At 42.9% G+C, this 27,702-nt stretch overlaps 3 protein-coding genes across 3 annotated transcripts in view; 2 read left to right on the forward strand and 1 right to left on the reverse strand.

Annotated features, from left to right (window-relative positions):
- LOC127624976 (gastrula zinc finger protein XlCGF26.1-like) overlaps positions 1-9,378 on the reverse strand; it is a 29,190-nt gene extending 19,812 nt beyond the window's left edge. Inside the window, exons 1-3 of the mRNA XM_052099974.1 lie at positions 9,076-9,378; positions 6,518-6,695; positions 3,192-4,220 (exon numbers count right to left, since the gene is read on the reverse strand). Of these exons, the coding sequence (XP_051955934.1) occupies positions 3,192-4,220; positions 6,518-6,695; positions 9,076-9,351 (1,483 nt within the window). The 5' untranslated portion in view covers positions 9,352-9,378. The remainder of the gene's footprint in view (positions 1-3,191; positions 4,221-6,517; positions 6,696-9,075) is intronic.
- The window catches only part of LOC127625017 (zinc finger protein 239-like), a 165,071-nt gene extending 145,845 nt beyond the window's left edge, over positions 1-19,226 (forward strand). Inside the window, exons 2-3 of the mRNA XM_052100066.1 lie at positions 14,328-14,586; positions 17,062-19,226. Of these exons, the coding sequence (XP_051956026.1) occupies positions 14,328-14,586; positions 17,062-17,987 (1,185 nt within the window). The 3' untranslated portion in view covers positions 17,988-19,226. The remainder of the gene's footprint in view (positions 1-14,327; positions 14,587-17,061) is intronic.
- The window catches only part of LOC127625514 (zinc finger protein 160-like), a 72,942-nt gene continuing 56,719 nt past the window's right edge, over positions 11,480-27,702 (forward strand). The window contains exon 1 of the mRNA XM_052100836.1: positions 11,480-12,483. Within this exon, the coding sequence (XP_051956796.1) occupies positions 12,205-12,483 (279 nt within the window). The 5' untranslated portion in view covers positions 11,480-12,204. The remainder of the gene's footprint in view (positions 12,484-27,702) is intronic.

Genomic DNA, 27,702 nt, shown 5'->3' on the forward strand with positions numbered 1-27,702 from the left:
GGTCACCATAAACGGCCAAAAACATTATTGAGCCCACATTTTTCATAATTTCTCCCTTTGTTTTAGGAAAAAACAAGTCATATGCAGTTATATACAACACAGGTGTGGGTAAACAATGCAGCATAAACGTCATCCAGTCTACTCTAGTGGTTAATGTCTTCTAAAGTGACTCGATTGCATTTGGTGTTAAAAAGATCAATACTTAAGCACTTTTAAACTATAAATCATCTCTTCTGGTCAGCAGCAATATGTGCTTTCATGAGAGTGTGGAGTTCACACAGTCTCTTGTATTATGACGTATTCGTGTAGGTATGTTACGGACATAATCTCAAGTTTTTCTCTTCGTTGAAACATCAAGGATAAGCACACAAATGCATCATTGTAAAAAATCTGATACAAGAGTAGATCTAAACTAAAACCAACAAAGCTTCTGTACAGTGTTCCTCCAATTCAGTTGTAAACAGCGCTGTGCTTCCGGGTGAGTCGCACATGTGTCAGTTCTTGCATGAACATGCCAACGCGATTGCGTCACACATGCATACTGCTGTTGACTAGAAGTGATGATTGATAGTTAAAAAGTACTTAAATATTTATCTTTTTCACACCTAAAATGATTGTCACTTTTGAAGACATTAATTTAACTGCTGGAGTCGTATGGATGAGGTTTATGCTGACTGTCTGTGCTTTTTGGAGCTTCAAATGTCTGATCTCCTTCCACTTGGATTTTAAGGACCAACTGAGCAGAGACATTTTTCTTTATTTGTGTTCCGGTGAAGAAAGTCATGCACATCTGGTATATCACAAGGATGTGCAAACATTGAGAGAACATGCAGTCACCATGATCTGATCAAGCAGATCAGATAAATCACCTATTCAGAACACAGCTCATCTACATTTATCCACATCAACAAGAGCCTACACCATCAAACTTAACACAAGTTATGAAAGTAAGCATACATGCTGACGCTTGCGACTCCTAGCTGTATTATGTAGTAGTAGTAGTATGTTTTGTTTAATGCCATGTCAGCAATCAAAGCTATTTTCATGGCAAGAATTAAATTACAAAAATACAGATATCATGTAAATACAATAAAAACAAAACAAATATAGATAGCAAGTCATATTATACAATATTTTTTTTAAGATTAGCATATGACAAGAAATCCAAAACCTTTTCAGGCACAATCTCATTAAATAAGTCTTTTAACGAGGTAACTTCATAAAAGAGCATTCTACTTGCGTTAAGACCAGGACAATCTAGTAAAATATGTTTGACAGATAAGGGAATATTACAGAACACACATAGGGTTGGGTCTTCACCTTTAAGCAAAAAGGCATAGGTCAGATTTGTGTGACCTATACGGCATCTGGTGTAGACCACTTGATCAAATCTAGTTTTAAAATTGATAAAAAGTCTGTTTGAAATTTCCGGATGAATTACATACAACTTATTGTTCTTGCACAAATTCCACTCTTCTTGCCACTTAATTTAAATGTATCGGTTAATAATCGGTCTGATATCTGAGGGAGGGATTTGACATTCGTTAACTTCATGATTAAGAGCTTCCTTAGCAGCTGCATCAGCTTGTTCATTTCCTGAAAGACCAACATGTCCTGGAACCCAGCAAAAAATAATGCTGAAGAACTGATTTAGTAGATAATCCACTTTGGTTAAGATGCAGTCCACTAGAGGATGATCAATTTTTAAAGTGTCCATTGCTTGAAGGCAGGATTTAGAGTCAGTGAAAATTATAAAAACATTTTGCAGAGAATTTTCAATGTGCTCCAAAGCCAAAAGTAAAGCACGAGCCTCAGCAGAGAAAATTGAGCACTGTTTTGGAATACGAATTCCATAGCGTTGATTTCCAGTCACCATTGCTGCCGTTACACTGTTTTCCATCTTCGAGCCATCTGTGAATATAGGTACATGGTAGGGGAATTGGTTTCTTATATCCAAATATTGCTGTCTATATACATTTGGATGGGTCACCCCTTTCTTCTGATGAGTCAAGTCCAAATTGATATTAGGCTTCTTTAATTTCCAGGGAGATATAGAATTGAATTGTATTTGGTTTAAAATGCTCAAATTTATATTCAAGTTCTCCAAATGAGGTTTAATACTGAATACCAAAGGATCTGATACTTTTAGGTTTGCTCTCATACAAAGGAGTAAATTGTGGGTTGAAGATTGAAGAATAAGCGGGGTTGGTTTTATTTGCCTTTATTTTGATAGCATATTGGAGTGAGAGCTTCAATCGTCTGTTTTGAAGTGAAGTTTCATTGGCTTCGATGTACAAGCTTTGCATCGGCGAAGTTCTAAATGCTCCTAAGGCGAGTCGTAAGCCCTGATGATGTAGCTGTATTATGTAAATAAGTAGACAATGCCAGTGTTGTTAAGATTAAATTTATTGTCATTCAGCATTTACACAGGTGTACAAGATACAAATATTTCACTAAAAGGCCAAGACAGCAACAGAAGATCACTTACAAATGGGAAAAACAGCCAGGAAAACATGCCATTAGCCAGATACCGGTCGCATTTTAATCCCAAGTGTATACAGGGCCTTTGTTACGAACAATTGTGAGACTCCTGGATGCTGTGAACGGCATTAGAGAAATAATGCTGAGTGACTGGATCAGACAGTTCACTCCCCCTTCTGCCCTCATTGCTGATTAGTGATGTCCAATTCATGTATGAATCGTTCTTTGGAACCGGTTATTTTTAGTGAATGCGTTGAAACAGTTCGCCATATCGGAGTGTATCCTTTGTAACAGTTCACATCGAGTCAACACTGATCCACAAGTTACTCTCTTAACCGGTCTCTCGGATGTGCCTGACACTCCGAATCAAAATGAGACGATAACCGGAAGTAATATTATCCTAGAACTGCAGATATCTGCCTTGCCAACACTTGCATTGTATGGACCTACAGAGCTGAAATATTCTTCTAAAAATCTTAATTTGTGTTTTGCAGGAGAAAGTCATTCACATCTGGGATGTCAGGAGAGAAACGTCATTTTTGGGTGAACTTTAAGATTTCCCTAGCAAAACTTGCTTTTAGCGGTTTTGTTATTAGGTTGCAAGTCTCTGTGATTACTTTGGGTAACAACTTTTCATGCGAGTAACTACATGATCTGCTCTGCGGAAACATGAATAGCAGTGGTATGGTTTCTCTCATGTGCTTTCAGATATTGTGACTGAGTGAAACTCTTTCCACAGTGCGAGCACTTGAAAGGCTTCTCTCCCGTATGAATTCTCTTGTGTGTTTTCAGGTTTTTTAAAATAGTGAAACTCTTTTCACAGTGTGAGCACTTGTATGGTTTTTCTCCAGTATGGATTCTCTCATGTGCTTTCAAGCTTTGTGACACAGTGAAACTCTTTCCACAGTATGAGCACTTGTATGGTTTTTCTCCAGTATGAATTCTTTGGTGCTTTTCCAAGTTGGAAACTGCTGTAAAGGTTTTTCCACATTCAAAGCACTTATGAGGCCTCACGCCGGTATGTCGTTTCTGGTGCGCATTCAAAAAGCACAGGCCTGCAAAACTCTTTCCACAAAAAGAACATTTGTGTGGCTTCTCATTTGTGTACCGTTTAAGATGTTGGTTTAGGTCTGAACTCAAAACAAATGTTTTACCACAATGATCACATTCAAATGGCCGTTCTCCAGAGTGACGGCGGAGATGATTCTTGAAAGTAGTTGCAGATGCGAAACTCTTTCCACACTGATGGCACATGTAAGGCTTCTCTCCAGTGTGAATTTTCATGTGTTCAATAAAATGTCCTTTTTGAGTGAAACCCTTTCCACACTGATGACATATGAAAGGCATTTCTCCAGTATGAACAATTTCATGTACTTTAAGACTATATTTATTTGTGAAACCCTTTCCACACTGATGGCAGGTGAAAGGAATTTCTCCAGTATGAACTCTTTCATGTTCTCGAAGATAATATTTACTTTTGAAACCCTTTCCACACTGATGGCAGGTGAAAGGTTTTTCTCCTGTGTGAACACTTGTCTGCTTATTATGATTATGTTTATACGTTAAACATTTTCCAAACTGAGAGCAGGTTAAAGAATCTTTGGTTGCTCTTCTTTGAGGATCTTTTGGTGAGCAACTTGAAGATTCTTCTCCAGTTGTGAAATCATGATGTTTCTGAAACTGAAGTTTCTCCTCCACTTCATACAGCTCTTGACTTTCCTCTTGCACTTGTATCAGCTCTGCAATGAACACAGTAAACAAAAATCAATTCAAGAAGGATAAATGTGAAAAGAAATCAAATTGTAACGATTGGCAAAACAAAAACATCCTACGCAAATTCATTTTTGCTGTGCAAAAGGTAAAATATATATATATGTAATCAATTCACAAAATGTTATGGTTGTCACCTACAGTGGTTGACCAATATATTGGACATTTTTAAAATAATTGTCCTAGGTATCTTGCACGGTATACTTGATATTTCTGTGTTCCTGATCGAATCATGCCCAGTCGAAGGCATTGCTTTTTAAAATATACTCTTCTGACTGTAAGCGAATATGAACGCTTTCAACGCATGCCCACTAAAAATACTTTGTGACACTCTTTTAGTATTGCCAGTGACATAAATTTGGGTTTTGCAAAGTTTGCTGCTTCAGTATTTGTAGATAATTTTTTCACATGTTTCTATGGTATACTGGAAAACAATGATATGCGTTTCACGAGTTTTAAAGGCTTTTATTGGCAAAAACATTCAATATATGCAAAGAGTCAATATTTACGGTGTTGACCCTTGTTCTTCATAACCTCTGCAATTCACTCTGGCATGCTGGATATCAGCTTCTGGACCAAATCCTGACTGATGGAGATCCATTCTTGCCTTATTAGTGCTCTGAGTTTATAATAATTTGTGGGCTTCTGCTTGTCCACTCGCCTTTTGAGGATTGACCACAGGTTCTCTATGGGATTAAGATATGGGGAGTTGCCTGGCCACGGATCCAAAATTTAAATGTGATGCTCTCTGAGCCACTTCATTATCACTCTTGCCTTGTGACATGGTGCTCCATCATGCTGGAAATGCACGGATCATCACCAAATTGCTCCTGGATTGTTGGGAGAAGTTGCTCTTGCAGGATGTTTTGATACCATTCTTTATTCATGGCAGTGTTTTTGGGCAGGATTGTGAGAGAGCCCACTCCTTGGATTCAGTCGGAAGGGGGCTTCATCAGAGAAAATTGCTCCAGTCTTCTGCTGTCCAATCCTTGTACTTCCTGCAGAAATTCAGTCTGTCCTTGATATTTTTTCTTGGAGAGAAGTGGCTTCATTGCTGCCCTTCTTGACACCAGGCCATTGTCCAAAAGTCTTCGCCTCACTGTGCGTGCAGATGCACTCACAACAACCTGCTGTCAATATTGAGCAAGCTCTGCACTGGTGGTGACACGATCCCGTAGTGGACTCCTCAGGAGGAGACGGTCCTGGTGCTTGCTTGACACTCTGGGACATCCTGAAGCCTTCTTCACTGCAGTTGAACCCCTCTCCTTGAAGTTCTTGATGATCTGTTAAATTGTCCTTTCAGGTGCAATATTCTTTGCAGCAATTTCCTTGCATGCGAGGCCATTTTGATGCAAATTGATGATGGCTGCACGTCTTTCTTTAGGAGGTAACCATTGCGAACAAGAACACAATGATTGGAAGCACATCTTCCCTCCTTAAATAGAAATCAGTCTGCTCTTATAATCCAATCAGAATGATAGAGTGATTTCACCTGACTAGTACATTGTTCACACTTTCCCAGGTGCTGCTGATATAATTAGTGAAATGATGTTAGATGGTCATTTTGTGCCAGGGACAAAAAACAGTGAAATTTGGGTTTTTGTGATAAAGTAATTGTTTTTGGCCAATAAAGCTTTTTGCAATTTTTAAAATGCATCCGATAACTCTGCACAATATTCTAGAAACAATGTGAATCAACACCACAACAACTGAAGCAGAAAATTTTGCAAAAACACAAAATGTCACTGCCAATACTTTTGGCCACAGTTGTACATACAACAGCGAGCACACATGGGGACTATGCGCGTGTAAAAACAATCTGGGTCGCAAGGACTTTGCTGGTGATGAAATTGGTGTGACGCAAACTGTGCAAATTACATTACTGAATTAGTCATGAAATCAGCCAGTTAAGGACAAAGTATACTTCGGTGGTCTGTGTTGTTGATCGAAACGCAGACCACCGAAGTATACTTTGTCATTAACTGGATGATTTAATGACTGTAATTCAATTAGCTTGTAGTGTCTATATATTTGCAGCATTGCTTTTTTTTTTTAAGTGACATGCACCTGATCCCATAGTCTAGATGTAGAACATAGGCTAAATATAAAAATGTACTCAAACGTTATCATCAGTATCGTTATATCGATGCTACTGATGATGTGGACCAATGACAGTGAAAAGATGTTTAGCAGCAGTACAACGTTTTAACTTTTGAATATGACAGTTGATTGTCATGAAAATGAACACCAACAGAAAGAAACATACCTGAATGAATAAAATCATTGTTATCTTCATCACGCTTTTGTTCCTCTGCTGTGGTTTCTCCTCTCATCTTCATCAGGTTCATGCAGTCCACCAGCTTCACTTCAATCTTCACTGGTGTCTGCAGCATCTGCTGTTCTCCAGCATGAATCACATCCACCTGCTCTCTCACGCTGAACATCTGAACACAAAAACATCATCATTATAATGGACTGACATTCATCAAACTCTAAAACAGATCTGTTAAACAAAATAACAGTTTCTGAAATGGTATAATTGGTTATGTTAACAACAGATAGACGAAAAATAGGTGATTAAAGGGTCATTTAAATCACATATACATGGTTATAGCATGTATGAAAACTAATACTAATAGCAATTAACTAACAATACTAATAATGCTGTGTGACCAAAATAAAGGATTCTATTCTTAGGATTCTAGGATTCTATTGTCCTAGAGATTTTAGGACCCTTGTTATTTCCCCTGTATATGCTTCTTCTGAGATCTATTTTTCAAAAGTACAGCATATTTTATCACCGTTATGCGGGTGATTCACAATGTTATTTCCCAGTGAGTGTAGACAAGAATTGTTCATCTGAGAACGCCCTAAAATGCATCAAAGATTGTAAACATTGGCTGGCAAACAATTTCTTACAATTAAATGGAAGCAAAACCAAAGTTCTGATTTTAGGTTCCTCCATGTCTTCATTACCTGGCCTGGTTGCCCAGTTAGGTCCTCTGCTGTTGAATGTACAAGATCATGTGAGGAGTCTTTTAGACTGTCAAGGGTAACTTTTTCCACCTGTGATCTATCACTAAAATAAAGCATTTACTTTCCCATAAAGACTAGGACATTGTGATCCACTCACTTATTACATCAAGGTTAGACTATTGTAACTCTTTGTACAGTCTGCCCCAAACTGCGTCATCCCGCCAACAGCTAGTTCAAAACGTGGTAGCTAGGATTTTAACAGGGTCTAGAAAGAGAGATCACATTTCCCCAGTTTTAGCATCTCTAAACTGGCTTCTTGTCAAATATAGGGTCAATTTAAAAAATCTGATTTATCTACAAGGCATGTCAACTTCATCATTAGCCATTTAAAAAAAAATATTCTTTAAAAACAATATTTCTGGGGCCTGGATAGCTCAGCGAGTAAAGATGCTGCCTACCACCCACTGGAGTCATGAGTTCGAATCCAGGGCATACTGAGTGAATCCAGCCAGGTCTCCCAAGCAACCAAATTGGCCCAGTTGCTAGCGTGGGTAGAGTCACGGGGTAACCTCCTCGTGGTCACTATAATGTGGTTCTCACTCTTGGTGGGACGCGTGGCGAATTGTGTGTTGGATGCCGCGGAGAATAGTGTGAAACCTCCACGGTAACATGCTCAACAAGCCATGTGATGAGATGCAAGGGTTGACGGTCTCAGACACATAAGCGACTGAGAATCGTCCCCCACCACCCGGATTGAGGCGAGTCACTACGCCATCAAGAGGACTTAAAAGCCCATTGGGAATTCCAAGTTGGGGAGAAAAAAAAAATCTGATTTATATCTACAGGCACTATCTGGTCTCACGCAGCAATATATCAGTGAACTTCTCTTCGCTTACTCCCCCACCAGAGCGCTCAGGTCTTCTGATTAACTTTTGATCTCTGCCATTTCTGTGATGGGACCTAATCCATGGAATAGTCTCCATTAGCCTTTTTTTATCTTCTTTAAAAAAAAAAACGATTTTATTCTGTAGCTTTTGAATAGATCATTGAAATGGATAAATGGATGATGCTGTATTTAAAAGTTTTTAAGTTTATATTTAACTTTAAATCAAACTGTTTTTATATCACTCTGTCATTATTTATTTGATCAGTAAAGCACTTTGCCTCAACCTCTGTTGTTTTTAAGTGTGCTCAATTTAGGCTGACTTGACTAGTTGGCTTAGTATTTTTAAATAAAACTTTTTCTGTGCAATAATTTCTAAAGAGAGTTCCCTTTATCATGCATATTTCAATAATTTTAGGTTAAATTTTTTGGGCGCGAAAATGCATCTCGTTCCAAAGAGGGAAGTGACAAAAAACTATTTGAGAGCCGCTGCACTATTGTAACTATGGTAACAGTGGCGTCGGTTTTGCCGCAGCAGTTTGAGTCCGATAATGAAAGTTTTGAAGAACAATTTGATCGACCCGAACCACCTTCAAAAGCACAACTCGAGCAGGACGTTTCACAGAGGTAAGTTTTACTTTGAAGCTTTCTTACAAGTACAATGTCGATATTGTGACCTGACAAAGATTCAAGCAAAAGACACGTAGTGCATCTAAATTAGACATCTTTAGCTGGAATGGGTGTAGCCGAACCTTTTTCACCCGAGAAATGAAGAACAGAGGCTTACTCACAGTTAGTTATAAAGTTAGTCGTGAATAGCAAAACTATTTCAACACAATAACATTAGCTATCAGGTTAGCAGAGGCCTACAGCTGTGCACTGGGTGTACACCGTTGTTACAACACAAAACTCCTCATTTGAACTCTCGGTAGCAGGTAAATCCACAAATAATCAAGCATACTTACAGGTTGTGATCCTGAAGCGCCAGGTTGCGCCAACAAAGTTGGAACTGCACCTTTTTTCAGGAGTAACCGACTTGAAAATCCGGCATTGAACTCTGCACGGTTCAGGAAGTAGTCCTCAGTGAAATGAAGGGAACACAACAAAAGGTTGGGGCTGTACTGCTGAGGAATAGTGCTATAAATAAATTTTAACCACTGATTCTTCAAATCGTCTGCCTTTGGAAGTCCAAACAAAGAGGTTTTGCTTTTACAGCGAAGAAAACAGCGTCTTCTCGACATGGCGACAACACTAACAACTCTTCATTGCCTCAGCTATAACTGTCACTTCTTCTTCTTCTTCTCTTGTTTATTGGCGGTTTGCAAACCAGCTTCTGTCTCATTACCGCCACCAACTGAACTGGAGTGTGAAACAGCGATGCGGAAGAATGGCTCTTAAACACACTTGTGTTTTATTGTTGTTAGCTGTGCAATGTAGGATAACATGTTTTACTGTCTCTACTTCGTCACAATGTCTGCATAGCCCATTATGGTGCTTTGTTATTGTATACAAATTTCCATTGAATCCAGTGTGATGGGTTAAAAAGTCACCAAATATCTGTAAGACCAAGATTTTTACACATCCTGTGAAGCATCAGCTGTGATCCTTGGAGATTCTTTGGCCACTTGAACCATCCTCCTCACTGTTCGTGGAAACAATATAGACGCACGTCCTTTTCCAGGCCAATCCTTAAGATCTCCAGTTGATTGGAACTTGTTAATTATTGCCTTGATTGAGAATATTTTTCATTTATCCTAGAACAAGTGCTGTCAGACTGATTATACACTGACTAGATTTTCAATAATATTCCAGCTCAGATCTAATAACGTGTGGCCTTTTACTATCAGTACATGATCCCACATCTGCTCTGCCCATCAAGCTCAATTCCACCGTAATACATCTGCTCAAACGTCAGTAAGACTAAGCTTGTAGTGGACTTCAGGAGGAAAGACACAGAACACAGCCCCATCACCATCAATGGAGCACCGGTGGAGAGAGTTAGCAGTTTCAAGTTCCTCGGTGTCCACATCACTGAGGAACTCACATGGTCCATCCGCACTGAGGCCGTTGTGAAGAAGGCTCACCAGCGCCTCTTCTTCCTGAGACGGCTGAGGAAGTTTGGAATGAACCAACACATCCTCACACGGTTCTACACCAGCACTGTAGAGAGCATCCTGACTGGCTGCATCACCGCCTGGTACGGCAATAGCACCGCCCACAACCGCAAAGCCCTGCAAAGGGTGGTGCGAACTGCCAGACACATCATCGGAGGTGAGCTTCCCTCCCTCCAGGACATATCGGTGTGTGTGAAAAAAGCTCGGAGGACCATCAGAGACTCCAGCCACCCGAGTCATGGTCTGTTCTCACTGCTACCATCAGGCAGGCGGTATGGCAGCATCAGGACCCGCACCAGCCGACTACATGACAGCTTCTTCCCCCAAGCAATCAGACTATTGAACACTTGATCTCTCATGATCAATAATCAGCACTGCACTTTATTAATCTTACACTGGACTGTTATAAATTATATTCTCTCTTAACAACACACTGGCAACTTACTATCAACCGACAGCCTGAATGTCAATACAGCACAATACAACCTACTGTATATTTTATATATACGTATTTAAATATATTTTTATTGTATACTGTGTATTCTATATTGTGTGTATTGTATACTGTACATTGTACATTATTATTTGTATATTGTGTTGTGTAAATCTTATGTTTATTGTAAATTGGTATATGTCTCGTCACTGTCCCGACTGCTAAGTTGCTCAGAACTGCCCCAAAGACTTTCACCCACTGTTACACTTGAATGGTTGAGTGACAATAAAGTGATTTTGATATTATCAGAAATATTCATGCCTATGCCTAAATGTCAAAACATTTTACTTTTCTGTATTTAATGTATTTAAAAGTTAGACAGCAGGACTGATTAATGACATGTTGCTATTTTATTCACTCCAGTCCAGCAGATGTCGGTAATTCACCAGAAGTTGTTTCATAAACCGACAGAAAACACTAGAAGAAGAAGAACTCCGACACCCAAATCTATGAAACAGAACAAGAAGATACACAAAATAGTGCACTATATAGTGTATAGGGACGAATTCAGACACTGCTAAAGTTTGCGCGCTCAGTTTGATACATGTTCAACGTGTTTCACATAATTTGTGAGATTTATATTTAATTTGAGTTGTATTTTGTTGTGCATGTTGTTTTTCTCTCTTTGGCGTTGTAGTTAGAGGTCGACCAATAGTGGGTTTTGCTGATACCAATAATTAAGGTGGGAAAACCGACAGGTATCCGCTTAATCGGCCGACAGTTTTTAAAAGGTATAATATGCATGAAAGCTTCCCACTCAATGGACAAGAGTGCTGAACTTTAGTAAGTATTACTTAGATAAAGTAAATATCCCACACTGGTACCTTCTTTAAAGCCTTTACCATCTGGAATGAAAGAAAATATTAATTCAAATATAACAGGTCAAATGTGTTTGTAACATAAGACACTGCTTTACAAAACCAGTTAGCAACTCTATGCATCATCACTTCTGACCATTTTTATTATAATTTTTTGTCATATTAAGTATAGGAAATTATGTACAAGAAAAGGAGAGCGAAAAATGGATAGAAATAAAATCAACTCAAGTCTTGTATTTTTAAAGGTAATTTTATAATTGCATCATCTATAGTATACGTGCCCTCGCATAAACGCACTGTATGATATAACATGAATATCAAATTTCTTATGCTTTAACAAGTTTAGACAGAAGTTAATTTAAACTTTAAAGGGGGTCTTGAATTAGAAAATCAAACTTACCATGGTATCTTGACATATAAGCGTTCATAGCACTATAAAAACCTACTGTTAATTTCAGAACCGAAAACTTCTTCGTTAATCCAAAAATAAGGCTTTAGTGAAACCAAGGTGCCAAAACAACTCGTTCTCTACTTCCTCCTCACTTTTACGTCATAGTGAGGTATTACATCAGCACAGGCCAGCCTCTGCATAAACAGATCAACACCTACTTTATCGTCCACACTGCTTAGAGCGGTGAGATTATTTTTGGAGCAACAGGAGGTGTCACGATGGCCACGAAGATGTCAAGACGTTGTGCAGTGCCAGGTTGTGGGAAACTAGATTTCTTGCATTTGCTTCGCAAGGATCCCAACATTAAGAAAGAGTGGCTAACGTTTATTTTTAATGAAGTCCCGGATCGCGTCTGTAAGAACGTGTTTGTTTGCTCGCTTCATTTTACCGATGATTCTTTCACAAACAAGACACAGTTCGACGCAGGCTTTGCAGAGAGACTTAAATTAAAAGTTGATGCAGTGCCAACTATATTGGACCCGACACAACAAACAAGTGTGAGTATCCATGTTAATTGTTTTGCTTCGTATGTTACAGACTGTTAGATGTGATTTTAGACTCTAGTGATTTAGTTTTAATGCACAGGGATCTCCAAGCAGCATATATTTTCTTGTTCTGTTGGCATAATGGCACAATTGTCACCGATGCACCTAAAGAGTATTGATATCAATATATTTAGACAATCTCTTTCCTTTTTAATGAAAACACGACTCATTGTAATGAACAACATATGTGTTTGTCACTACACTAAATATATGATCAAAGATGATTATATGACGAACGACTGTTTCCTGTATACGTTTACATGTTGCACGGTAAGTGTATCCTTTCACAAATGTGCTAGCACCATGTATTTACAGTTTATTTGGGGCTGTCATGTGTTACTCACCATTTGTATGGAAATGTTTCACCATTGGAAAATGCCCCAACTATGTAACAAGATACTAGAGCCCAACCGATATGGGATTTTTGAGACTGATACCAATTTTATGGTGCCTTTCCATTGCACGATACAACTCGACTTGACTTTGCTCACTTTTTGGGGGGTTTTCCACTGTGGATAGTATCTGGTACCTGGAACTTATTTTAGTACAACCTCAGTCGAGGTTCCAAGCGAGCCGAGCCGATACTAAATGTGATGTCAAAACCCTGCAGATCACTGATTGGTCAGAGAGAATCGTCACTACCAGCGTCACAGGATTTGCGACTCAGGACATCAACTCGCTGGTTTTAAAGTTAGCAACAGCGATAACAGTATAATTTGTTATCGCAACTTTCGAATTGTAAAAAGAAATGGCTGTGCGCAAAACACGCCGTGGAACGGGGAAAAAAATCTATGGATATGCACAAATTCATAAGTAACTTTTTTATTCAAAACAGCGTATTATGAGGAAAAGTAAGCAGTTTCCATCCTTGACTTAACATTGTTCTAACCATTGCTAATGCCCATTTGCCTGTCCTCTCTACCTTGTCGGCAGTGCAATTCTCCAGTGCAGCGATTAGTTATTAAATGAATTATCAAACCAACTTTGGTTGTCTTAAATGACTGATTTATAGTATCATGACAATAATAATAGTGTGCATTGTACACATACCTAGGCTTTTCTCTGTCAATGTTGTCACGGTTCCAGCATGATCATCTTTTCAATGGGAACGCTGATTGTTCTCGGAGACGCTGATCACAGCAATGAATTACTCACCCATTCCACCTGCTTCATTCTGATTGCACTCCCTTCTTATTCCTTGTGTTTTCCTTCTTTCTTTGGCAGTTTATTGTTTGCGGTCAAGTGTTATCTGTGCTCTTTTGTGTAGTTGGAACTTGCCGTGTGTCTGTTGTCTCTCTTCTCGGTTCTCGGTTTCTTTATTTTGAAAGCTTTAAGAAGTTTGGCTAATGTTCCAGAAATGTAGTGGTCATGTCTTAAAAACATGCTAATCTCATAAAAGACCTAATAGCAGAGTGGTCCCCTGATCTTCAGAATTTAAGATTTTTAGGATTTCATTTCAGGCCTGAAGTGAATATACTCCATTTTTGGCGAAAATGCATATTTAGGGTGCATCAAAATAATCCACACGACTACAGTCAACAAATAATTTTCTTCTGAACCCAAATTATATTTTTTAGAAACAAAACATTACTTATATACTTTTATACTTTTTAACTATAAATGTTCACTTCCGTACATCTCTGTGAGGGCGCGCTCATGAGAGGGATGACGTAAGCTCGTTGGTAAGGTCATGCGTCACATGGAGGAGGAGTCATGAATCACCTATTCCTTTAACAGATCTGTTTTAGAGTTTGATGAATGTCAGTCCATTATAATGATGATGTTTTTGTGTTCAGATGTTCATCATGAGAGAGCAGGTGGATGTGATTCATGCTGGAGAACAGCAGATTCTGCAGACACCAGTGAAGATTGAAGTGAAGCAGGAGGAGATAAAAGAAGAAATCACAACAGAGGAACAACAGAGTGATGATGATGATGATGAACAGCAGATGCTGCAGATACCAGTGAAGATGTGTTCAGTGAAGCTGCTGGACTGCAGGAACCTGATGAAGATGAGAGGAGAAAACACAGCAGAGGAACAACAGAGTGATGAAGGTGATGTTTTTGTCTGTTGTCAGTCGACTGTCATGTCAGGATCTGTTAGCAGATGTTTCATCACTCAAAAGTTTCCCGCTGTTTTTATTGTCATTTTAGATGTTCTTTGTTGTCTTTAAATTTAATTGTTTTATTAACATTTTTCAAGTCACATCAGTTCATCAGGGACAGTGAAAGACCCGGCATACTTCATACAAAATTAAAGAACGAACATTTGTGACGTCATTTTGAACAAATCTGACCAAAGAAAAGGTGTTTTTGAGTTTCGGTGGTTCGTGACTGCTCAACAGCGCAAACGTTCAGTAAAACTTTGTACTGCTGCTAAACACCTTCTCACTGTCATTGGTTCACATCATCAGTAGGTTTGATCTGGAGCTCCACCTACTTTGAGGACATTCTTGTTACTTTGATCAGTCAATTAAAGATCAGTCAACATGAACCGAGCATGCAAAATTGCCTACTTCTGTATGATTGTTCGAGTAGAGCCATTTTCCAGAACATATCATGTGATTTTTTATAAGTCTACAAAAGGAGCCAAATCTACTCAAATACACTCAAGTGCCTCTGTTACTCTTGATTGCCATCTGCAGCTGAAAGGGATTTGGACATCTGCCCAAAGTGAGATATTCCTCTTATATCATAATCTCTATTCGGCCAATAATAAAAAAAAAATGATACACCCTTTGTTGCAGTAGTATTAGTTTCATCATAAATTACTAGGGATACACTGACATTTCTTCCTCCAAATTTTTTCTCTTTTGACCGAAAGAGAAAAAAGGCAACAAATTTAAACAGAAACGTGAAAATCCGGTAACAGAAACACTTGTATGGAGAAAAAGCAGCGTTTATCTTGCACATTAAAGTCCATATCAAAGTGAAGTACCAGCTGGCTACCATTACAATCACCCCCCTAAACCTCACTCCCTTCCGTGTCACAGACCACTGTAACCGGTCCTGTCAAACCCACTGCGAGCGGGATTCAAACTGATGTCAGCCGGCACGCTAACGGTGAGGCTACAGCCTGTAGCATCAGTCAGTTGAGGACCTCTTGAGGACAGGAGACTGGATGTTTACACATACCGCACAGCTATCACTTACCAGCTGGTTCCTGTTACACTCACCCCCCTAAACCTCACTCCTTTCTGGGTCACGGCACCACTGTAACGTTCCTGCTTGACCCACTCCGAGCATGATTCGAAATGGCATCAGCTGACAAGGGAGGCGGGAGCTCTAACAAGGAGGCTAAAGGCTACAGCCCCTAGTGCCATATATCGCACAGCTACCACATACCAGCTGGTTTCCGTTACACTCACCCCTCCTAAACCTCACTCCCATCTGGGTCACGGCACCACTGTAACCGATCTTGCTCGACCCACTCCGAGCATGATGCGATGATAAACTTTTGAGTAAATTTGAATATTTAGCCTATGTTCTACATCTAGACCAGGGCGGCTCTTTGCCTCCATCCATGTGTTCTTTGTTGACAATTTATTTTACATTCCAACATGTATTTAATCTAGTGTTAAAATCAATCAAAATGCATTTAAATATGTGCAGAATTGTACATTTTGGAAATATTTCTTAAAAAATTTAATGAATAAATAAAAAGCTCTCTCACACGAGGGAATGTAGCCATTGACGTGATGAGTCATGAGAAGTTAGTTAAACAATTTTCCAGTCTGCATCACCATGACGGAGTCAGAGAAGAACACAGATAAGCGCAAATATGTAGATTAGTACATAACTTTTTTTATTTGAATTAGAGGATTTATATTTTTTGTTTAAGGAATGGGAAACCCTTCTTCTTGATATGCCAGACTTCACTATCGCATTTTAAGGCTTCAAATCTTGAGCACCATTTTACCTCACCCCATGCTAAAGTGGGCCAGGAATTTCCCAAAGGCACTGAACTTTGAAAGTACAAGATAAACACATTGAAAAGTCAGTAAGAAAAGCAGACTCAGTTTTTTCGAAAATTATCTAAGCATTCAGAGACACAATGGCATCATATCAGCTGGCATGGAACATTTCTTGCGCTAATAGGCCATATTTTGAAAGGCAATTTGTCAAGAAGTGCCTCAGTGATGTTGGTGCTACCATATCACCTGAAAATGACAACTTGCAAAGTTCGGTGTCAAATCTTCGACTTTCACAGCACGCTGTTGAACAGAGAATATCGGACATTAACAACACAATTGAAACACAATTATACACAGATCCTGAAAGGTGCTGGTATTTCAGCATTGCTTTATATTATGTTCAAGATAAGTGGGCAATATTGTTAATTAAAGAAGTGCTTGGTCCTCGGCCACTTCTCCACCCTCTAATTGGAGGCAGTCCTCCATCTCCTGGCAGCAGTACTCTCGCTCTAGGCGGTCAGCGATGTTTTTGTTCTGCCAGTCGTTACAATTCAATTTGATTTCTTTTCACATTTATCCTTCTTGAATTGATTTTTGTTTACTGTGTTCATTGCAGAGCTGATACAAGTGCAAGAGGAATGTCAAGAGCTGTATGAAGTGGAGGAGAAACTTCAGTATCAGAAACATCATGATTTCACAACTGGAGAAGAATCTTCAAGTTGCTCACCAAAAGATCCTCAAAGAAGAGCAACCAAAGATTCTTTAACCTGCTCTCAGTTTGGAAAATGTTTCACGTATAAACACAATCTTAATAAGCAGACAAGTGTTCACACAGGAGAAAAACCTTTCACGTGCCATCAGTGTGGAAAGTGTTTCACAAGTAGATATTATCTTCGAGTACATGAAATTGTTCATAGTGGAGAAACGCCTTTCACCTGCCATCAGTGTGGAAAGGGTTTCACACAAAAAGGACATTTTATTGAACACATGAGAGTTCATACTGGAGAGAAACCTTACATGTGCCATCAGTGTGGAAAGAGTTTTGCATCTGCAGCTACTTTCAAGAATCATCTCCGCCGTCACTCTGGAGAACGGCCATTTGAATGTGATCATTGTGGTAAAACATTTGTTTTGAGTTCAGACCTAAACCAACATCTTAAACGGTACACAAATGAGAAGCCACACAAATGTTCTTTTTGTGGAAAGGGTTTTGCACACCTGTGCTTTTTGAATGCGCACCAGAAAATACATACTGGCGTGAGGCCTCATAAGTGCTTTGAATGTGGAAAAACCTTTACAGCAGTTTCCAGCTTGGAAAAGCACCAACTAATTCATACTGGAGAAAAACCATACAAGTGCTCATACTGTGACAAGAGTTTCACTCGGTCACAAAACCTGAAAACGCACAAGAGAATTCATACTGGAGAGAAACCGTACAAGTGCTCTCACTGTGGAAAGAGTTTCACTCGGTCACAATATCTGAAAGCACATGAGAGAAACCATACCACTGCTCTTCATGTTTCCACACAGCAGATCATGTAGTTACTCACATGAAAAGTTGTTACCCAAAGTAATCACAGAGAGAAGTTTTGCTTAAAAACTAAAAACAAAACTGCTTAAAGCAAGTTTTACTAGGGAAATCTTAAAGGGACAGTTCACCCAAAAATGAAAATTCTCTTATGATTTACTCACCCTCCTGACACCCCAGATGTGAATGACTTTCTTTCTTCTGCAACACACAAATTAAGATTTTAGAAGAATATTTCTGCTCTCCATACAATGCAAGTGAATGAGTGTCAAATATTTAGCTCCAAAATTCACAAAAGGGCAACATAAAAGTAATCCATATGACTCTAGTGGTTAAATTCATTTAATCAGAAGCGATATGAAAGGTGTGGTTGAGAAACGGATAAATATTTATCTCCTCTCTGCCCAGTAGTGGGTGATATGCATTAAGACTGAGAATCACCAAAAGCAGAGGAAGAAAAATGGGAAAGTGAAACTGAAGTGTAGATTGACTGAGCAGGGAGGAAAATTTTACTGTAAAAAAAAGTCCTATCACACACCTGTCATATCGCTTGGATCGCTGAAGATATGGGTTTAACCACTGGAGTCATCTGGAGTACTTTTGTGTTGCCCTTATGTGGATTTTGGAGCTTCAAAATATTGGTCACCATTTGTTTGCATTATATGGGCCTTCAGAGCTGAAATATTGGTAAATGGTATGCACTTATATAGCGCCTTTCTAACCTTAGCGGTTATCAAAGCGCTTTACACTGTGCCTCATTCACCCAACTGCTCCAACTAGTTCACAAATCAGACTGATCGCTCCACTTGTAACAGTTCTCGAGTCAACAGTACATTGAGTCAATCACAGCAGTTTGTGAGTCAACAGTACATTGAACTGAGAATCGCCTCTTTCGGACATAATACTGAGAACTGCCGATCAGTGAGCTGCTGATGAGCATGCGTGAAACGAGGACTTGAATGAGGGGGCAAAACGTTTCAGTCGAGAGGTGTAAATACATTTTTCTATTGAGTGTTGTGCATGCAGATTATATCTGAAGTTTTGATGACCTGGTTCATGGTTTCTGTTAAAAAGGGTGAGTTAAGACAAGTTTAATCACTTTATATGTTTAGACGTGTAGATTATTTTCGTTTGTATATCAGTGTCAGTGTGCTTTATGTACAAAACTTTAATGTAGGATGTGTTGACAACTGAATGAAACTCTGACAATAAACACCCTTATAATTATAACTTAATTAAATAAAATGTAATAATCAGCAATATGTGGTTACATATGGCTTTATTGAATGGGATTGTTCGTGTATTCTACGAAGCCTTCTACGTGCATCTCTCTCGAACTGGCGCCTCCAGCTCCTCTTTATTTCGCTCTCCCGCTGATCAGCTGATTCAGCGCCATCATCAAGGCTCGGCCACACCTTCCTCCTAGTTTCACTCCTCCCCTGCCTGATTCAGGCTGGGCACCACTGGTCTTTGTGGAGGGGAGACGCTGCCCTTCCAGCCATTATTTCAGATGGTGGTCTACCCTGCCTCCTGTGAACCTGGGGGAGCGATAAGGGAAGGCATGGGGAGAGGGAAAGGACAAGCCAGACATGCTGTCGCCCGGTCCTCAACCGGTCTTCTGCCCTCTGCGGACGACAGTGGGTCCTCCTGCTCTCGGCAGACAGCAGCGACCCCTCCATCCGCAGGCAGACAGCCGCGGCTGCTCCCCTGGCGGATGGCAGCGGCGAGGACTCTGACAGTGATCCTTCCTCCCACCCAGGTTTTGGCACCACTGTAGCAGTTCAAGGTCGGGCAAGGATGAGGTGGGAACTGACTAAATGGTAAACAAAGTTTAAAAAGAAACTCAACATAAAACAAACACAGACACACATGCTATACTGCCCGCTGATAAGCTGATTCAGCACTTGCCGTGCATCAACATGGCCCAGCCAAGCCCTCCTTCTTGTCACATATTTATAGTGATGTCATTACATGATGACATAAACTGGTGAATCCATTTGTTTAACCAGTTTATTGAAATTAACTGCACAAAAGAACCGTTTCGCAGAAAAGAATAAGACTTCCCATCACTACTCTGCAGAACAAAAATGGGCTTTTCCCAATCAATGTGCATTTTCAAACCATACTTAGTATAGAAACGCCCATCCCGGTTTGAAAATGGCCACAGATTTGAAAACACCCATTACTGTTTTGCAGAGACTTATCCACAGTTTTCCTGAGCAACCTGCCTGCTTTGTATTTCTGGTCTCGAGATGCCAAGAAAAAACTGCCAAAACAAGCGATCAAGAGCAGAACAACCAGTGATGGGTAGTAGCTTCAATATAATTAGCGAAGCTATAAGTGTAGCAAGGCAGGCGAGGAATGAGGATCTAAACGCAGCTTTGTTAACATAAAAATATGTTGGCCAGGAGACCAAGGGGATGACCTCAAGGTGGGGACCGGGTCAGGAGGCCTGGGGGGTGGCTGCAGGGCTGAGACAGGGTCAGGAGGCCTGGGAGGCGGCCGCAGGTTCAGGAGGCCTGGGAGGCGGCCTCAGGGTCAGGAGGCCTGGGAGGTGGCTCTAGGAAGGGAATGGGGTCTGGCAGTTTGGCCACAGGAGGTGAAGCGGAGCCATAGGCGGATCCAAAGGCATAGCAACATGGGTAGGGACTTGAGATCCCAATGGCAAAACTGGAGATGGGTCCGAAGATAGAGCGGGCGGAGTAGTCAGAGGATGAGTTTCAGGATGAAAAGTGGGAAGAGTTAGAGTTTGAGAGACAGGATGTGGAGCTGCTGGTGGATGTACTGATAAGGTGGACGGAACTGCAGAAGGAGTTGTTTCCGGGCAGAGGCGCTTGCGGAAAAGTCTCTGGGGAGCGGGCGGAGCCGTGGGAGGAATTGTCTCTGGGGGAGCGGGCAGAGGCATGAGAGGAATTGTCTCTGGGGGAGAGGGCAGAGCCACGGGAGGAATAGTCTCTTGGGAAGCGGGCAGAGCCGCTTGAGGAATAGTCTCTGGGGGAGCGGGCAGAGCTGTGGAAGGCTCTGGGTATGGAGCCGTGGAAGGCAACCATTGTGGGAGGAGATTTAAAGCCCTCTTCCTCCACACCCACAATGAAAAGTGGGCCGCTAACTCGCAGAGCCTCCTCCACGAACTCGAGGAGCGTCTAGTGAGGATCTGCTGGAGGCATCATCTCCTTTAGTGCACTACTGAGACCCGCCCTGAAGAAAACCACCAAAGAGTGTGGATAGTGCTCTAAATTCGCCAGCTCTAAAAACTCACGGACTTGATCCTCAACTGGGCGGTCCCCTTGCTCAAAGAGGAGAATTCTGACAGCCGCTAGATCTATCTTAGGTCAGTGTTTCTGTGACGAGGCAGGCGAAGAATGAGGATCTAAATGCAGGCCATGTTCTGCCGCATTTAATAAACATTTAATTAACATAAAAATAAACAAGCCAACTCAGAATAAAAAGAAAACCAAAACACAGGGAACCAAGCACAGAGCATAAACAATACATGCAAAGACTGACAAACTAACCACGGGAAACAAGGGCTTAAATACACAAGGGAAAACAAGAAACACCTGGGGAAACAGTCAGGGATGAAGAACACCAGGGGTAAAAATCAAGGGAAAACTAATCATAAAATGAAACTACAAAGGACAACAAAAAATTTACAGGAAATAGGAACTAAACTAGAATTACAACATAAAAGACCAAAAACCACAGGGAATATGACAATAAGCTTAACTACATTTCTGAGTAGCGAGATTTCGTTTTTAAATCAGGTAGATTTTCAGTAGCAAAGCTATATTTTTAACGAGGTAACGGCATAGCATTGACAAAAGCTACACCACTATATCATGCCTTTTACCCAGTCTTTACTAATTCCAGATTAGAATCAAAACTACAGATGTCCGATCACAAATTAATTGCTCATTTGAGTCGGTTCTTTACAATGAACTGGTCACACGTAATAGGAAAGCAGTCTGAATCGGTTCGCAATTCAATCTGAAAGATCCGCTTGCGCTGCTGAATCGTGACTACGCATGCCGGCCCCCAATTGGACTAATCAGCCGAGGAGAGGAATAAATGCGGCAGAACATGGCAGTTTTAAGAGAGAGAGAGAGAGAGAGCCACATGCAGCTGCCATGTGTGTTTATGTTTTGTGTCTTTTTGTTTTCATTAAATATTATTTTGATGGTTTAGCCGGATCCCACCTCCTCCTTTCCCAACCTAAACCTTGTTACAATGGCAAATAAAGATCACGCTGGTAGCAGTGGATCTACAATCAATGAAAACCAAACTTGAATATACATCTGTAACGTTTCCCACAAGAAGGAGGACAGGGAACAGGTGTTCAGCAACAGGTAAGCTTTTAATTCTCTTTTTCCAATACACAATAGTGATCAAGCGCACTGAGTTGGCTTGTCATCTCCTCCCGACTGGAGGCTCGGTGTCTGCTTTTATGCCGCTCTCCTCGTGCTCACTGGAATTAGAGACAGGTGTTAGGCATAATTTAGCTCAGGTGTAAGCGCCCTTACCGCTTTCCTCTCCCGGACGGGCGCTTGACCACGCCCCGCTGCCACATACCCCCACCGCCCGACTCAGGCCGGGCACCATCCGGCCTGCCAACCACTCCCCATTTCTGGAGAGAAAGTCGGCGACAGCCATCTGCACCCCGGTCTGTGGACCACCTTGAATTTAAAGGGCTGGAGAGCCAGGTACCAACGGGTGATCCGGGCGTTAGTATCTTTCATGCGGTGGAGCCACTGGAGTGGGGCGTGATCCGAGCAGAGGGTGAAGGCCCACCCCAGCAGGTAATACCGGAGGGTGAGGACCGCCCACTTGATGGCCAAACACTCCTTCTCCACGGTGCTGTACTTAGTTTCCCTCAAAGAGAGCTTCCGGCTAATGTACAGCACTGGAGCTCCTCCCCTCCGCCACCTGCGAGAGTACAGCCCCCAGCCCTCTGTCTGAAGCGTCCGTCTGCAAAATAAAAGGGAGAGAGAAATCAGGTGCATGAAGAAGCGGCCCCCACAAAGTGCGGCTTTAATCTGCATAAACGCCTGTTGACACTGCTCCGACCATTGAACCGGATCTGGAGCCCCTTTTTAGTGAGGTCAGTCAGCGGGCTGGTGACGTCCGAATAATTAGGCACAAACCTTCTATAATAGCCAGCCAGCCCCAGGAACTGCCTCACCCCCTTTTTGGTCTTAGGTCTAGGGCAAGTCGCAATCGCCGTGGTCTTATCAATTTGGGGACGCACCTGGCCATGACCCAAGTGGAACCCCAGATACCGTACCTCCACACGCTCAATCGCGCATTTCTTAGGGTTTGCCGTGAGCCCGCCCGCCGCAGCGATCTCAGGACGGCCCTCAGATGTTGCATGTGCCGCTGCCAATCATTGCTATAAATGATAATATCATCTAAATAGGCAGCGGCGTACGCGGTGTGAGGTCTGAGGATCCGATCCATGAGTTGCTGAAAGCGTGGCGGCGCCCCAAACAAACCGAAAGGAAGCGTCACAAATTGGTGTAATCCAAACGGCGTTGTGAAGGCTGTTTTCTCACGGGACATTGGTGTCAAGGGATCTGCCAATAACCCTTTGTTAAATCCAAGGTCGAATAAAATCGAGCAGTACCTAACCGATCGAGCAGTTCATCAACACGGGGCATTGGGTACGCGTCAAATTTAGACACCGCGTTGACTTTTCTGTAATCCACACAGAATCGAACAGACCCATCACTCTTGGGAACAAGAACAACCGGGCTGGACCAATCACTGTGGGATTCCTCTATTACGCCCATATCAAGCATCGCATCTAATTCCTCCCGTACTATTTTCTTTTTATGTTCGGGTAAGCTGATAGAGGCGGCAACGCACCACCGCGCCCGGCTCGGTCTCGATGTGGTGGTGTATGATGTTTGTACGGCCCAGTAGAGGGAAAACACATCCGCAAATTCCTTTTGTAATTCGGAAACCTCTGTGAGTTGCCGCGGTGAGAGTTGGTCTCCACAAGTAACCGGAGTGTTAAGATTGTAGTCTTTGTTTACCTCCGGTCCGAGCTCCGCCCTCTCGGAACTACCGTGGCCAACGTCACAGAGGCCTCTTCCCTCCATAATTTCAGGAGGTTGAGGTGATAAATTTGACGTCGCCCCTCTATCGGTACGTTTAACTTCATAATCGAGATCCCCTACTGCGTCGTGTGACCTCAAAGGGTCCTTGCCACTTGGCGAGTAATTTAGAGCTCGATGTTGGGAGTAATACGAGTACCTTATCCCCGGTGCAAATTCCCGTAGCCGAGCACCCCTGTCATACAGCCGGCGTTGGCGTTCTTGAGCTTGGAGCAAATTCTCCTGTGTTAATCGCCCCAGTGTGTGGAGTTTTGCTCTAAGATCGAGAACGAACTGAATTTCATTTTTGCTATTAGAAGGTCCCTCCTCCCACGCCACGGATGACGTCAAGGACACCACGGGGCGTCGCCCGTACAGCAGCTCAAACGGGGAGAACCCTGTGGAGGCTTGTGGGACCTCTCGTACTGCAAACAACAGGGGGTCTAGCCACTTATCCCAGTTTCTAAGCGTCATCGTGTACGCAATTTACTGAATCATGTTCTTGAGCGTTTTATTAAATCGTTCCACTAGGCCATCAGTCTGCGGATGGTAAACGCTAGTGCGCATCGATTTAATGCCCAAGAGCTCGTAAAGTTCGCGAAGTGTTCGTGACATAAAAGTCGTGCCTTGATCGGTGAGGATTTCTTTCGAATCCCCACCGGGAGATTATCTTGAAGAGTGCCCCGCAACACTACGTGCGGAGATGTTGCTCAGAGGCACTGCTTCCGGATATCGCGTCGCATAATCCACTAGGACTAACACGGCGATGTCCGCGTGCTGACCGTTCTAATGGCCCGACGAGGTCCATCCCAATTCTTTCGAAGGGGACCTCGATTAATGGTAGAGGGCGCAATGGCGCTTTTGGGGTGGCCGGTGGGTTTACCAGCTGACATTCACGGCACGCCGCACACCACCTGCGGACGTCACCGCCAATGCCCGGCCAATAAAAACGGGCTATTAGACGGAGAAGTGTTTTCCGTTCCCCTAGGTGACCGGCCATAGGATTATAGTGAGCCGCCTGGAAAACCATTTCCGGCGGCTCCGTGGAACCAATAATTGTGTTACTTCCTCCTTTGTTTGAGCGTCCTGCGTCACTCTATATAACCGATCTCTAATCATGGCAAAATATGGGTATGAAATGGCGATGCCCGGCCGGAGCTGTTGACCATCAATTACTCTCACTTGGTCAAGAGCATGCTTAAGGGTTTTGTCCCGCGACTGCTCTAGAGGGAAGTCCCCTCAGGGAATTCCCTGAGAGGAGGGGCGGCCACCTCGCCCTTTCCTCGTCATCCCGAGCAGCCGAGGGCGGCCCGGCTCCGCCTCCCCTGCCAAAGCATCGCACACCGCACACCTCTTTATGCAGGACCCATCCGCACAAATACCCTCTAAAATATCTTTAAAATTCGGCCAATCGGTACCCAAGATTAGCGGATGGGTGAGGCGGGACTAACCGCTGCCTCCATACTATGTTATTTTTCCCTGAATTTAATCACCAAAGTCACCATGGGATACTTGTGAACATCCCCATGCACACACCTCACCCTCACCAGTTTAGCTAAACCCAAAGCCCCGGGTTGAACCAAGCGTTGGTGGATGGTGGTCTGATTGCAGCCGGTATCCAGCAAAGCTTGGTAAATACCCCCTGATCCTTACCGAATCCGGTATGCTCCAGCCCGATAGGGGCAGCCTGCGGGACGTCGGAGACCCGCACCACCGTCCCCACCTCCATCAGCGGACACTGATCCCGGAAGTGGTCCGGGTCTCCGCACCTCCAACAGGCCGGCCCAGGCGTTGCGGCCACACTTGTGCTGGCGGGCGCCCCCACCTGAGGAGGAGAGCGGCTGAAAGACGGGGAATGGGAGGGTACATTCTCCCAAGGCCGGGAAGCTGGTCTCTGGAACCCTCCACGCCTGCGCGGGGCAGGAACGGGCCCTGGGGAGAGAACAGAAGAAGAGACCAAAGGGGAGGGGGCGAGGGCAGTGGCAGACACAAGGGAAGGGGGGAGAGAGAGAGATGAAGAAGAGGGCTCGTCCGCCCTCGGGATCGCCGCCAGATGGTCCTCTGCGAGACGAACGGCTTCCTCCAGCGACGCCGGGCGGTGGCACTGGACCCACTCCGCCGTTTCCGGGGCAGCCGCTGACTAAATTGCTCCAGTACCACCTGATCGATAACACCCTCGACGTCGCGGTCCCCAGCGAGCAGCCACCTCCGACAGGCGTCCCGGAGCCGTTGGGCAAATGCGAACGGGCGACCGGACTTTTCCAACTTCATGCCCCGGAAGAGCTGACGATTCTCTTCCGGGCTCCGACTGACCCGTTGCAAAATGGCTCTTTTAGGTCTGAATAGGCCAGGAGGTTAGTTGCCGGCAGTTGTTGAGCCGCGAGTTGAGCTTCCCGGACAGGAGAGGAACTAGGCGGGCTGCCCATTGTTCATGCGGCCAGCCCCAGATTTCTGCCGTTCAGCTCAAACAAATCCAGAAAGGCCTCAGGATCGTCTGCTACCCCCATCTTCTGTAACGTGGGCGGGGGCAGCGTGGAGCGGGTGTCCGGGGTCGCGGCTGTGGCGGGCGCGGCCTCCTGGCTGAGGAGGCTCGGATGGCGTGCCGGTCCTCTGCCTGAGCCCGCATGATCTCAACAAACCGGCGATCCTGATCCTGCCGGAGCTCAAGCAGGGTTTGTTGGTGGCTCTGGTGTAGTGCCGCGAGGGACTGGAGGATCTCCGTCAGCTGGGAGGACTCTACGGGGCGACCCATCTCCATACTTGGATGAACAATTCCCGGGTTTTGGCAACAGTGTAACGTTTCCCACAAGAAGGAGGACAGGGAACAGGTGTTCAGCAACAGGTAAGCTTTTAATTCTCTTTTTCCAATACACAATAGTGATCAAGCGCACTGAGTTGGCTTGTCATCTCCTCCCGACTGGAGGCTCGGTGTCTGCTTTTATGCCGCTCTCCTCGTGCTCACTGGAATTAGAGACAGGTGTTAGGCATAATTTAGCTCAGGTGTAAGCGCCCTTACCGCTTTCCTCTCCCGGACGGGCGCTTGACCACGCCCCCGCTGCCACAACATCCTATCATTTGCCAGTGATGAAGAAAGTCTTTATTAAGTTCAATACGCGTGCAGCTTGTGAATAACTTCTGCAGGTAAAGAACATTTTCCAACCAAAAGAGTATGAAAACACTTAAAGTACCATGATATTACCATGTTTTTTGGACATATACCATTACCTGAGAGCACCATGTTAATGCAATGGTATATGAATATGGTAATATAGCGAAGTACCATGGTATTTTTTTAATTACCTTGAAGCACCATATCAATACAATAGTATTAGAATACAGTAGTCATATATCAAATTACCTTGGTAGTAACATGGCATTCTTTTAAGTATTTTGAAGCTCCATGGAACTACAGAATGGTACTGTAAAGGAGTTCAATGGGAAGGAGTCGTCGAGAACCGGCTTGGCAATATAAATAATATTTTAATGGATAACTTAAACCAAAAGACAAACACACACATGACAGACATGTCCGTAAACTATCTCTCCCTCGTCGCACCACCGTCTGACATCAGCCTTTATCCCTCTCGGAGGCTTAGTTAGCCTGATAAGGGACTGGGTATGTATAATCACGACCCAG

The sequence above is a fragment of the Xyrauchen texanus genome, chromosome 31, assembly GCF_025860055.1.
Source record: "Xyrauchen texanus isolate HMW12.3.18 chromosome 31, RBS_HiC_50CHRs, whole genome shotgun sequence".
Classification (NCBI taxonomy): Eukaryota; Metazoa; Chordata; class Actinopteri; order Cypriniformes; family Catostomidae; genus Xyrauchen; species Xyrauchen texanus.